General features: G+C 40.1%; 2 protein-coding genes across 4 annotated transcripts in view; one reads left to right on the forward strand and one right to left on the reverse strand.

The window, feature by feature from the left end:
* The window catches only part of PRKN (parkin RBR E3 ubiquitin protein ligase), a 1,209,893-nt gene extending 1,207,895 nt beyond the window's left edge, over positions 1-1,998 (reverse strand). For both annotated transcript variants that reach the window (XM_069598877.1, XM_069598876.1), the window contains exon 1: positions 1,838-1,998. In XM_069598877.1, the coding sequence (XP_069454978.1) occupies positions 1,838-1,844 (7 nt within the window). In that variant the 5' untranslated portion in view covers positions 1,845-1,998. The remainder of the gene's footprint in view (positions 1-1,837) is intronic.
* Positions 1,999-2,143: 145 nt separating this feature from the next.
* The window catches only part of PACRG (parkin coregulated), a 536,574-nt gene continuing 525,870 nt past the window's right edge, over positions 2,144-12,847 (forward strand). Inside the window, exon 1 of one of the 2 annotated variants that reach the window (XM_069598880.1) lies at positions 2,144-2,582. In XM_069598880.1, coding sequence (XP_069454981.1) covers positions 2,427-2,582 — 156 coding nt within the window. In that variant the 5' untranslated portion in view covers positions 2,144-2,426. The remainder of the gene's footprint in view (positions 2,583-12,847) is intronic. The other variant, XM_069598879.1, reaches the window with a different exon arrangement.

Here is a 12,847-nt window from a genome sequence, read left to right on the forward strand (position 1 = left end):
TGTGTCCCTAAATCCCAAACTAAACCACCTAAACATAGTTCATTCTAACAACATTATTTATATAATCATCTTAGAGAACAATTCAGAATTAACTGATGACTTTTAGATCTTAAATTCTTGCCTTTACGTGTGAGCGTGCTAGGTTGCTTCAGTCATATCCAACTCTTTGCGACCATATGGCCTGTAGCCCACCAGGCTTCTTTGTCCATGGGATTCTCCAGGCATGAATACTGGAGTGGGTTTCCATGCCCTCCTCCAGGGGATCTTCCCGATCCAGGGACAGAACCTGCGTCTCTTATATCTCCTGCACAGAGTCAGGTTCTTTACCACTAGTATCACTGGGGAAGCCCCTAAATAGCTTTACTGTAAATTTATTTCTTTTAGAATTATCCATGTATCAGATTATGTTCAATTACAATAAAATCTGTACAACTGTCTTCAAGACAAGGTGTAGACTATTTTTTCCCTGTAAAATACGGACAGCATGAATTTTGGAAATTTTCATATTTTTCTGATTCAGTTTAGATTTGCGTTAGAAAATGAATCTCGTGTAACTGTCACCTAAAAAAGGTCAAAATATTTACAAAAACTTATATATTTTTCTTAATTAGATAACCCATTCATCAGAAACCACATCATGTTAGAAAAGTAGGAAAAACTGGACAACATCCTCAGGTTTTGCATTGTTGCAGTGTCAGCTAGCTGGCATATTCCTCCTAGTGTTGGATAGAACGTTTCAGATTTTAACATTAGTCTAATAAATAACTGATGTAAGAAGAGTTTATCAGTATGTAGAAACTTACTTTTAAAAATCACCTTCCATCTTCTTGGATAAACTACATTCACACGCACCTGAGGCAATCAAAAGTGCTTTAAGCGGCACCCAGTCAAGAATAACTCGCCCCCCCCCCCCCAAAAAAAAAACTCACCAAACCAATTAACACACAGTCTAGAGGAAATCTGTCATAATAAACTCCCCAAGGAGCAATGTTTTGTAATCACATCGTATATTTCCACTAATTTTCAGAGATAAACTAATTTTTGGCTTAACAATCCTGGAAAAGGGGGACTTTTCCAGTCTTCTTTACTACAGTGATTACAAGCAATTCTAACAGCCACTTTCAAAGCTTTATTCACAAAAATGCAGCTAGGTCATTCTGTGTGTGTGTGTGTGTATATATATATATATGTATATATAAAGATTTATATATATATATTTTAAAAAAGGTTGTTGCATAATGAATCGTAAATTCATCATGCTGGAAGTTTTAATCCTTACTATCATTCATTATTAATTATTCTTTCATCTCAGACCTCCAAAGAGATTATCTAGAAGACAAAAATCCAAGAGTGTAAGAAGTTCAAATCCACCTGCGGGAATTTCTTTTGACCTCAAGCACCATCACCAGGCACCGGTCTATCAAGAGTTTAGCGCTTCGCTAGGGTTTCCCTTCAAGAGCTCCCCGGACAGTGTGGGTCCCCCCGCCCCGTCCTCAGCGGGAAGACAGCCCCCCAAGGCGCCCCGAGTTGGCGCGGGAAGAGGGGCTTCCCCACGGACGCCCGCGCTGGAGCGGGCGGTGCGCTCGCCCAGGGCCCGCAGGACGCAGCCTTCTCAAGGGGCCCCCCTGGCGAAGGCGTCTCCGGGAAGAAGCCTGGCAAGGCGGGCGCGGGCGGGGCTTGGGACAGAGACACACACGTCTTCTCGGGGAGCCGGCGGCGCGGGCTGAGGGGAGCGCGGATACCGCCACCCGCCACTGACAGCGGGCACCCGGGGTGGGGGGGGTCCCCGCCGGGAGGGGCGGCGCAGAGACGCTGTACCTGGCAGGTACCCACGTACCTATCATGGCCACTGGGCAGGCGGACGCGGCCCGCCAGGCGAGCAGGGTCCCACTCGCACCCAGGCGCCCGCCTGCGCCTCACACGAGCGGCGCTCCGGGGTTAAATCGTCCGGGACGCCCCTCCCCCTCCTCCTCCCGGCGCCCGGCCCTCGAAACGAGCACGCGCGAACGGCGTGCCGCCCGCGGCCTTCTGGGAGTCGTAGTTTTCACTCGTTAAGTACCGCCTCGGGTCAGTCGCCGCCCGCCGCCCGCCCTTCCGGCCTGAGGCCCAGGAAACGTATACGTCACCGGTAGGCGGGGCCATCCGGCCTCAGTGTTGACGCGTCGCTTAGCAACCGGGAGGGTTACCTTTGGAAGCTTGTGGCAGCTCTGGCCTCGGCCCTGCCCTCTTCCCGCCCCTCCCTTCCCCTCAACTCCCAGCACCTAGGAGCTGCCAAACATCTGGATCGACCACTGCTACGAAGGGGTTGAATTTCTACCATTAACGCGCCTTTTTCCATTTTTTCCCCCCGACCTCCTCCTCACATCCATAAATCTCACTGACTCTTTTACTACACGTTGTATGAGAACAAGACATTTTCTAGGAAGATGGTGGCAGAAAAAGAGACCCTGAGCTTAAACAAATGCCCAGCCAAGCTGCCGACGAAGACCAAGCTCCTGGCACAGCAGCCGCTCCCGGTGCACCAGCCTCACTCCCTGGTTTCTGAGGGCTTCACAGTCAAAGCCATGATGAAAAACTCAGTCGTAAGTGATCTTCCCGAATCGAATGCACTCGCTCCCAGTCAGGGGACCCCAGGTTGCAGAGATTGGCTGGCCCTAGGATGGATTCTGAGCCCATGTCCTGGGTGGTCTTCTCCCAAAATGGCAATTTATTCGGCCAGTGGCAGACGGTGCCCAACAGAGTGTGGAGGTCCAGGCTGGGATGTTAAGAAGGAGTCTCGGGCAACTGATGTACTGTGCTCGTTTCTAAGCACCTTCCTAATAACTCAGGGTTTCTAGACCACCTGAATTTATGCTTCAGCTATATACACAAAGAAAGATCCCCTTTACTTATTGATTCCTAAACTAGCCCCACTCAGAAAAGCGCCTTAATAGAAGGAGAAGGCTTGGAAATCATGAACTCCCTTGCAAAATTTAACATTTCTGATGTACAGCTGGGAACCCAAACTCATTAACAGTAAGAAATTTTATCAATTCAACCTAGATATTATAAGAATATCCTAGCATTTTTTCTAATAAGATTCTCACGAAAAGGCATGTTAGAGTACTGAGAAGCAACTTAATAAGAAGTCTGTTTCCAAATAGACCTTTTAAACTTTTAATTTTAAAATTTCCAAGATTTGATGCAAATACTTCTGACTATTAATACAATTCATATTTCGTTTCTATTGTTTTGTGGTAGTAAAAATCCATTATTCTCAATAGTATTAGGGGGGAAAAGTTTAAACTGCACATGGCAGGTTTCAGTATATGCATAACAGTTTAAAAAAAAAAGCTTTAAATGTGTGCTACACCAGGTTTTCCTACTGACTAAGCACCTGGCTGAGAATGATATATTCAATAATAAATGCAGCTTTCAAATTTGTGTAATTTACACTCTGGGAGGGTCTGATTTATTGTGTAGCAACTCATATGTTGAATGAATAGCATTGCTTTCCAGTGTCACATTATTTGTTTCACATAAATGTTGCAAACTTAATACATTATTCCTAAACTACATCCTTAAAATATGCAAATGAAATAGATCACCTTAAGACCCACAGGCCAGATTTCCACATTGCTACACAAAATGAAATTCTAATTATTGGAATGTGTGTTAGTTGCATTGCAATAGTTATTCCCAGAAATAGACTAAAACTTTCTGCTTGTTGTAACTGCGGTCCTTTTGTGAGTATATCTTGTAAACAGGTGATCATGGGAGCCAAGATGATTAGTTTATCAGCAACACAGAATGCCATAACATTCAAGCTAATTATTTCTTTTTTTCCCTTCTACTCAGTATATATAATTTTAATGATTTTTCCCAAAATGTTATGTTTCTTCAAAGACATGTACAAAATTGACCAGATTCTGTTTTTTAGAAAAAGTGTATGTATAATCGTGTTTATTTTTTAGAAACCTAGCCTTTCACCTAAAGTCATAATTCTGGAAAATCAAATATTTCAGTATTGTGAAATGTAACAAGACTCAAACAACAACACAAAAAACTGATTATGAAGCAGCCTTAATTATAAATAACTTATTTGAGGTACATTATCTTCTTGTCTCCATATACTTACGGAAAATCCCTTAGTGTGATAATAATGTCTCCTCGGGGATCTTCTAAAGAGGATGTGTCATTCTTTCACTTCATTTAGTGGGAATCATAATTGTTAGATGAAAATATTGTCCATCCATTCATTCAATCAATGATAATTTTGTTTGTTTCTAAACTTCTAAATCTTGCAAAGCCCAGTTCTGGGGATTTGTGATCAGCAAAACAAAGCCCAGTCCTTAAAACTCCAAGGAAAGCTACCACTAACAACAATGGACAGATCTTGAAAAAAGAAAGACACTTTATATATCCTAACTTCAGTGGTACAAGAAATAAAACCATTCCTCTTCATATCCAATATTTACATTTCAACATTTCTGTCCTCAGCAGTATAGGCCTTTTTGCATTATATAGTCAGTTGGGATTTCCCAGGCAAGGATACTAGAGTTGATTGCCATTTCCTAGGCCAGGGAATCTTCCCAACCCAGCGATTGAACCTGCGTCTCCTGCATTGGCAGGTGGATTCTTTACCACTGAGTCACCTGGGAAGCATATAGTCAAAACCTTCTTTCTTAAGGTTTATTTCTGTTCAGAAAATAACATGCTGATCCTCCATAACTTTTTGTGAATGCAACTCCTTGTTCCACAAGCCAACCCACAAATCACTTTTCTAGTGTTAGAACTTGCCATCAGTTCCCTCTTTCCAGTACTCACTAATTAAATAAGTCTTCACTCCAGAGCACTTCCACAAGAGATTTACAGACCTGTCTCCTAAGGAGGTAAATGGAGACTCCCAGTGTTTTTTGAGGGTGCTTTAGCAATAGAAGCTTGATCATAGATATGATCATGTGGGCTGTGCAAGCCCAAATGCTTAAACAGTTGTAATCTATATATGTGAATGCAGAATTATTTACAAAACAGTAATGAATGTGAATGGATAATTAAAATGGCATAAAACATGTAAAGCACATAAAACAGTGCATGGCACAGTCAGTGATCATTTGTTACCTAAGGACTGAAGGGATGTGAGCGTGTAGATGTGCAGGAAGAAGGGCGTTAGAACAAAGGGAACAACATAAGCAAAATCATGACAGTGAAGAGTTGCAGTTTAATTTGGTGGAAGCAAATAAGAATAGTGGGAGATGAAATTAAATCCATAGAATAGGGTTAGATCACAGAATGCCCTTTTTAATTAGCTTCTTATTAACGTTATACATGTCCGTTGTGAAGTGTTTAAGTGACTTGGCTTAGTAAAGGAGGCTTCCCTGGTGGTTCAGTTGGTAAAGTGTCTGCCTGCAATGCAGGAGTCCTGGGTTTAGAAGGTCCCCTGGAGAAGGAAACGGCAACCCACTCCAGTATTTTTGCCTGGGAAATCCCATGGACAGAGGAGCCTGGCAGGCTACAATACACTGGGGTCTCAAGAGTAAAGGTTTCCCCTATTTAAGATAATGGGGACATTTTTAACTTTTTTTTCACTAGTCCTCTTATAGTTTCAATGTTTTAATTTAAAGCTTTGCTTCAGCTTAATTCATTTTGGTTTAAGAAGCAAGGTATAAATTTATTTTATTTTTCCAAATTGGTCAGCAGTTGTTACATTAACTTTCACTTGTAGTTAAACTGAATTATATATATGTAAAAATCTTCCTATTTAATTTGAATGATCTATCACTGCTATATGTATATTAATCATAGTGGCTTTGTGTATGCTATAATATGTAATAGGGCTACACATCTCTATTATATTTTGCTTTCCTAGAAATCCTATGAGGAGGCAGAGAAGACCTTTTTTCTTTCCGTTTAGCATATAACTCTGACAATTTAACTCTCTTTTGTTGTGAGTCATCTATTCAGTGGCAGAGCAAAGAATGAATGCTATATTACTAGATTTTTCTAACTCAGGCCAGTCCTCTCTTGATCACTTTTTTATTGACTTTGGTAGATGCATAACATGCAAATGGGAAATGCACACACATCACTTGATAAATATTAAACTAAACATACTGGTATAGCCAGAACCCAGATCAAGAAACCTTACCAACACCACAGCACCCCTTCAGGACCTTTCCAGTAGCTTAGCTGCCCAAATGCATCCCAAGTTAATCTTATCCCAACTGCTGTCAACAGATCTGTGCATATACTCAAGGAATCATACAGTGTGTAGTTGTTTTATGTCTGGTGTATGGGATCACTGTTGTGAAATTCACCCACATTACTGCATATGATCATAGATCCTTCATATTCATTTCTTTATATTATTTTCATGGGAGAATATAACATAATTTATGGATCCATTCATTTGTTGATGAATATTTCTATGACTTCTAGGTTAAGACTTTTACAAATAGTGCTACTAGGAAAATTCTAGTATTTTTTAATTGAAGTATAGTTGATGTACCATTTTATTTAAGTTTCAGATGTACAACACAGTGATTCACAATTTTTAAAGATTATACTGGCATGCTGCAGTCCATGGGGTCTCAAGAGTTGAACACAACAACTGAACATACTTCATTTATAACTACTGTAAAATATTGGCTATATTCCCCGCACTGTACAGTAAGCCCATGTAGTTTACTTACTTTATACATAATAGCTGTGACTCTCAATCTCCTACCTCTATCTTGCTCATTCTCCCCTTCCTTCTTCCCACTAGTAATGACTGGTTTGTTCTCCATATCTGTGAGTCGGTTTCTTTTTTTTTTATTCGCTAGCTTGTTTTATATCTTATAGTCCATGTGTAACAGACAATATTCCATGTGATAACAGACAGTATTTGTCTTTCTCTGTCTGGCTTATTTTGCTAAGCATAATATGTTCCTGATCCATACATGCTGTTTCAAGTGGCAAAATTTCATCCTTTTTTTATGGCTGAGTAATAGTCTATTGTGGGCTTTTCTGGTGGCTCAGTGGTAAAGAGTCTGCCTGCCAGTGCAGGAGAAGTAGGTTCAGTCCCTGGGCTGGGACAATCCCCTGGGGAAGGAAGTGGCAACCTACTCTGGTGTTCTTACCTGGACAATTCCATGGACAGAGGAGCCTGGTGGGCTCTATAGTTCATCAAGTTGCAAGAGTCACACATGACTAAACAAAACAGTAATCTCTTGTGTATATTACCACATTTTTAAAAATCCATTCATCTATTGATGGACAATTAGGTCGCTTCCATATCTTGGTAACTGTAAATAATGCAGCTATGAACATTGGGGTTGTTCACTCACTAAGTCATGTCCAACTGAGACCGCATGGACTGCAACACACCAGTTCTAGAACTCTCTTGATTTTTCCATGATCCAACGGATGTTGGCAGTTTGATCTCTGGTTCCTCTGCCTTTTCTAAAACCAGCTTGAACATCTGGAAGTTCATGGTTCATGTATTGCTGAAACCTGGCTTGGAGAATTTTGAGCATTACTTTGCTAGTGTGTGAAAGTGAAGTTGCTCAGTCGTGTCCGATTCTTTGCAACCCCATGAACTGTATGTAGCCTACCAGGCTCCTCCATCCAGGGGATTTTCCAGGCAATAGTAGTGAGAGATGAGTGCAATTGTGCAGTAGTTTGAGCATTCTTTGGCATTGCCTTTCTTTGAGATTGGAATCTCAAGAGTCTTCTCCAACACCACAATTTGAAAGCATAAATTCTTCAGCACTCGGCCTTCTTTATGGGCTAACTCTCACATCCATACATGACTACTGGAAAAACTATAGCTTTGACTAGATGGATATTTGTCAGCAAGGTGATGTCTCTGCTTCTTAATACGCTGCCTAGGTTTGCCATAGCTTTTCTTCCAAGGAGCAAGCATCTTTTAATTTCATGGCTGCAGTCACTATATACCGTGAGTTAGTGTTTTTATTTCCTTCAGATATATCCCCAGGGATGGGATTGCTGGATCATATCGTATTTTGACATTTAGTTTTATGATGAATCTCTGCACGGTTTTCCACAGGGGCTGCACCAATTTACATTTTCACCAATAGCATACAAGTTTTCCTTTTCTCCACTTCCTCATCAGCACTAATTATTTATGGTTTTTCAGATGATAACCAGTCTGACAGGCATAAGGTGACATCTCATTGTGGTTTTGATTTGCATTTTTTGATTAACAATGTCGAGCATCTTTTCATGTCCCTTTTCAACATCCGTATGCGTGTCTTCTTCAGAAAAATGTCTATTCAGTTCTGCCCATTTTTTAACTGGGTAAATTTGCTAAAATATAATGCTAAGTCTATGTCAAATGTTACATTTTCTATATTTTCTTCTAGAATGTTATGGTTTCTAGTCTTATATTTAGGTCTTTAAGCCGTTTTAAATTAATATTTATATATGTGGAAGAAAATATGCTAATTTCATTTTTTTTTACATATAACTGTCCAGTTTTCCAAGCACCACTTATTGAAGAGACTGTCTTTTCGCCATTGTACATGTTGCCTTCTTTGTGGTAGATTAATTGACCGTAGGTGTATAGGTTTTTTTTCTGGGTACTCTATTTTTTTCCATATATCTCTTTGTTTTTGTTTTTACCAGCATCGTACTGTTTTAATTATTGCAGCTTTGTAGTGTAGTATGAAATCAGAGAGCATAATACCTCCAGCTCTGTTCTTCTTTCTAGTACAGATTTTTGGAGAGTATATGTATGAATGTTCAGGTTACTGCATCTTAGCATAGGAATATGTTTGCATTAGTAACTATATTAAAACCATTTTCTAAATTGATTTTTCAAATTTAAACTCCTGGCCAGCTCTGTATAATAGCACCATTTGCTCTATAATATCATCAGTAATTGGTATGACCTAAATTAAATCCCTTATGATTATACAGTGGAAGTGAGAAATAGATTTAAGGGCCTAGATCTGATAGATAGAGTGCCTGATGAACTATGGAATGAGGTTCATGATGTTGTACAGGAGACAGGGATCAAGACCATCCCCATGGAAAAGAAATACAAAAAAGCAAAATGGCTGTTTGGAGAGGGCTTACAAATAGCTGTGGAAAGAAGAGAGGCGAAAAGCAAAGGAGAAAAGGAAAAATATAAACATCTGAATGCAGAGTTCCAAAGAATAGCAAGAAGAGATAAGAAAGCCTTCGTCAGCAATCAATGCAAAGAAATAGAGGAAAAGAACAGAATGGGAAAGACTAGAGATCTCTTCAAGAAAATTAGAGATACCAAGGGAATATTTCATGCAAAGGATGGGCTCAGTAAAGGACAGAAATGGTATGGACCTAATAGAAGCAGAAGATATTAAGAAGAGGTGGCAAGAATACACAGAAGAACTGTACATAAAAGATCTTCATGACCCAGATAATCATGATGGTGTGATCACTAATCTAGAGCCAGATATCCTGGAATGTGAAGTCAAGTGGGCCTTAGAAAGTATCACTACAAACAAAGCTAGTGGAGGTGATGGAATTCCAGTTGAGCTATTTCAAATCCTGAAAGATGATGGTGTGAAAGTGCTGCACTCAATCTGCCAGCAAATATGGAAAACTCAGCAGTGGCCTCAGGACTGGAAAAGGTCAGTTTTCATTCCAATTCCAAAGAAAGGCAATGCAAAAGAATGCTCAAACTACCACACAATTGCGCTCATCTCACAACCTAGTAAAGTAATGCTCAAAATTCTCCAAGCCAGGCTTCAGCAATACGTGAAGCGTGAACTTCCAGCTGTTCAAGCTGGTTTTAGAAAAGGCAGAGGAACCAGAGATCAAATTGCCAACATCCGCTGGATCATGGAAAAAGCAAGAGAGTTCCAGGAAAACATCTATTTCTGCTTTCTTGACTATGCCAAAGCCTTTGACTGTGTGGATCACAATAAACTGGAAAATTCTTTAAGAGATGGGAATACCAGACCACCTGACCTGCCTCTTGAGAAATCTGTATGCAGGTCAGGAAGCCACAGTTAGAACTGGACATGGAACAACAGACTGGTTCCAAATAGGAAAAGGAGTCCGTCAAGGCTGTGTATTGTCACCCTGCTTGTTTAACTTATATGCAGAGTACATCATGAGAAATGCTGGACTGGAAAAAAACACAAGCTGGAATCAAGATTGCCAGGAGAAATATCAATAACCTCAGATATGCAACATTCAGAAAATGAAGATCATGGCATCCAGTCCCATCACTTCATGGCAAATAGATGGGGAAACAGTGGAAACAGTGTCAGACTTTATTTTTGGGGGCTCTAAAATCACTGCAGATGGTGATTGAAGCCATGAAATTAAAAGATGCCTACTCCTTGGAAGAAAAGTTATGACCAACCTAGATAGTATATTTAAAAGCAGAGACATTACTTTGCCAACTAAGGTCCGTCTTGTCAAGGCTATGGTTTTTCCTGTGGTCATGTATGGATGTGAGAGTTGGACTGTGAAGAAGGTTGAGCGCTGAAGAATTGATGCGTTTGAACTGTGGTGTTGGAGAAGACTCTTGAGAGTCCCTTGGACTGCAAGGAGATCCAACCAGTCCATTCTGAAGCAGATCAGCCCTGGGATTTTTTTGGAAGGAATGATGCTGAAGCTGAAACTCCAGTACTTTGGCCACCTCATGCGAAGAGTTGACTCATTGGAAAAGACTCTGATGCTGGGAGGGATTGGGGGCAGGAGGAGAAGGGGACGACAGAGGACGAGATGGCTGGATGGCATCACTGACTCCATGGCCGTGAGTCTGAGTGAACTCCAGGAGTTGGTGATGGACCGGGAGGCCTGGCGTGCTGTGATTCATGGGGTCGCAAAGAGTAGGACACCACTGAGCAACTGAATGGGTATGTAATGTTACTGTGACTTAATATTCATTTTTACTCTGACTAATGTAGTTTAAAACTTTTTATTTATTGGCCATTTGATTCCCTTTTGTGAAGTGCGTTTCTATACTTTTGCCTGTTTTCCTTTTGGCTTTATTTGGTGGATTTATTTGTAATGATTCTTATTCTTCATATTTTATTCTGAATGATATAATAAAGACTGGAGGAGGACGTGGAAATCCAAATAAATACGTATATTTTAAGTATAGTTTCCCCATTGGTGAGTTTCCTTTTCATTCTCTTATTGGTGACTTTCACCCTTCTATTTTTAAAATATACATTTTTGAGAAAAAAAATGATCATTAACAGCTTTCTTATGTATTTATTTATAGTGTTTTCCTCAATCAGTTTCAATAGCTTTATAATGAGATACATATACACTGAGACAAAAGCCTTTGAAACTAAATTGGAGTGATTAGAAACAAAATAGATGAAACAATGGAATAAAATGTAATTAAAGTAGGAAGCTTGAACTTAAGAAAAGGGGGATCAATTTTTTCATTCATAAGGGTCAGTATATTTATTGATTGATGGTCAAATTTCCTTCTGAGCTTCTTGGCATCTGTTGCTGAGAGGGGAACCTTATACACTTCTCGTTATCACAAAAGAAGTAGCCTGTCAGTCCCTGTAGGGCATTCTGCCTTTCTCTACACTGACTTTTCAGGGAAATTGACCCGGTAGCATTTTAAATACATGCAACACACCATACCTACATTTTTATTTCTTACATGAAATACACTGGTCAGATTCATAGAGACGAGTTCAGTAAGAGCCAGGTAGGCGACATTAAAATCTATCTTGAGGAACTGGGTTTTGCATGAGATCAAATTCACATGGTACATGTGTGTAGACTTTTGGTGATCTGATTTGACCCGAGAACAGAATTCACAGTGCCTTCCAGAGAGTGTAGACTTTGTTTTAGTTCTGGTTGTTCTCAGTCCATTTTATGACAGGAGCAAGACAGCTGCTGATTTTGTAAAGTGTCAGAGAGGAAGCGTGTGATGCTATGAGCCCTCAAGAGCCAAATGGCCTGAAAGAGGCTAGGTCTAGAAAGGCTTCTCAAAGAGGATCTTGTTTGGTGAGCTATAAAAGGTGAGGGGGACCCAGGGGAAGAGTTGGGGGCAGAGTCGGAAAAGACTGGGACCAGTCAGACCCGGCTTCCTGCTCACTCAGTGTTCAGTCTTCATTTTATGCTTTCTTTTCCCCAAAGAATTATGTCGTAAATTCTATTCGTTGTGTATATATCTAAAATTCTTCAAATTGTTTATGTTTTATAGACTATATAAGCAAAGTATATATGACTTTATGAAAGTATACGTAATACACGTGTCTATATAGCTTACATATTTAGTTTGTATCATATATAATACTTTACATGAAATTGTGTAATTGAAGATTCTTTTTAACTTGCTAATATTTTACATGTCATCACAAACTCCTCTTGAGCATTTAAAGCACTTCGTAAAATGCTGTTCTCTGAATGTGCCATCATTTCTTCAGTCATTCACTCAGGTTGCTTTCTGTTTTTTGCTGCTATACATAATGACAAAATTAATATTTCTTAACATTTTTTCTATACTTTTAAATATCTCTTTGAAATATAAGTTCTGAAGTAGAATTACTGAATCGGAGTTCTCTGGAATCTGAAGACTCTGATGAAGTGTTGATGTAAACCTGTCTAGCAAGGCTTGACTGCATCTGTGCTGCTCTTTATAGCCCAAGGAAAGGCCTGGGGCTTTTAAGTACACCAGCCCTGCCTGCCTTCCACCTTCCCCACCTGCAGTGTTTCGAGGGGAAGCAATCTCTCAGTACCTCTGATACCCATTCATAATATATGTTATAAATGGATTGGAAACATCTAAGGCTGTGGTTCACAGATTGCAAATTGTAATTACATGTGTGTGTGTGCTGAGTCATGTCCAATGCTTTGTAACCCCATGGACTGTACCCACCAGGCTCCTCTGTCCATAGGA

This window comes from Ovis canadensis, chromosome 8 (genome assembly GCF_042477335.2).
Source record: "Ovis canadensis isolate MfBH-ARS-UI-01 breed Bighorn chromosome 8, ARS-UI_OviCan_v2, whole genome shotgun sequence".
Lineage (NCBI taxonomy): Eukaryota > Metazoa > Chordata > Mammalia > Artiodactyla > Bovidae > Ovis > Ovis canadensis.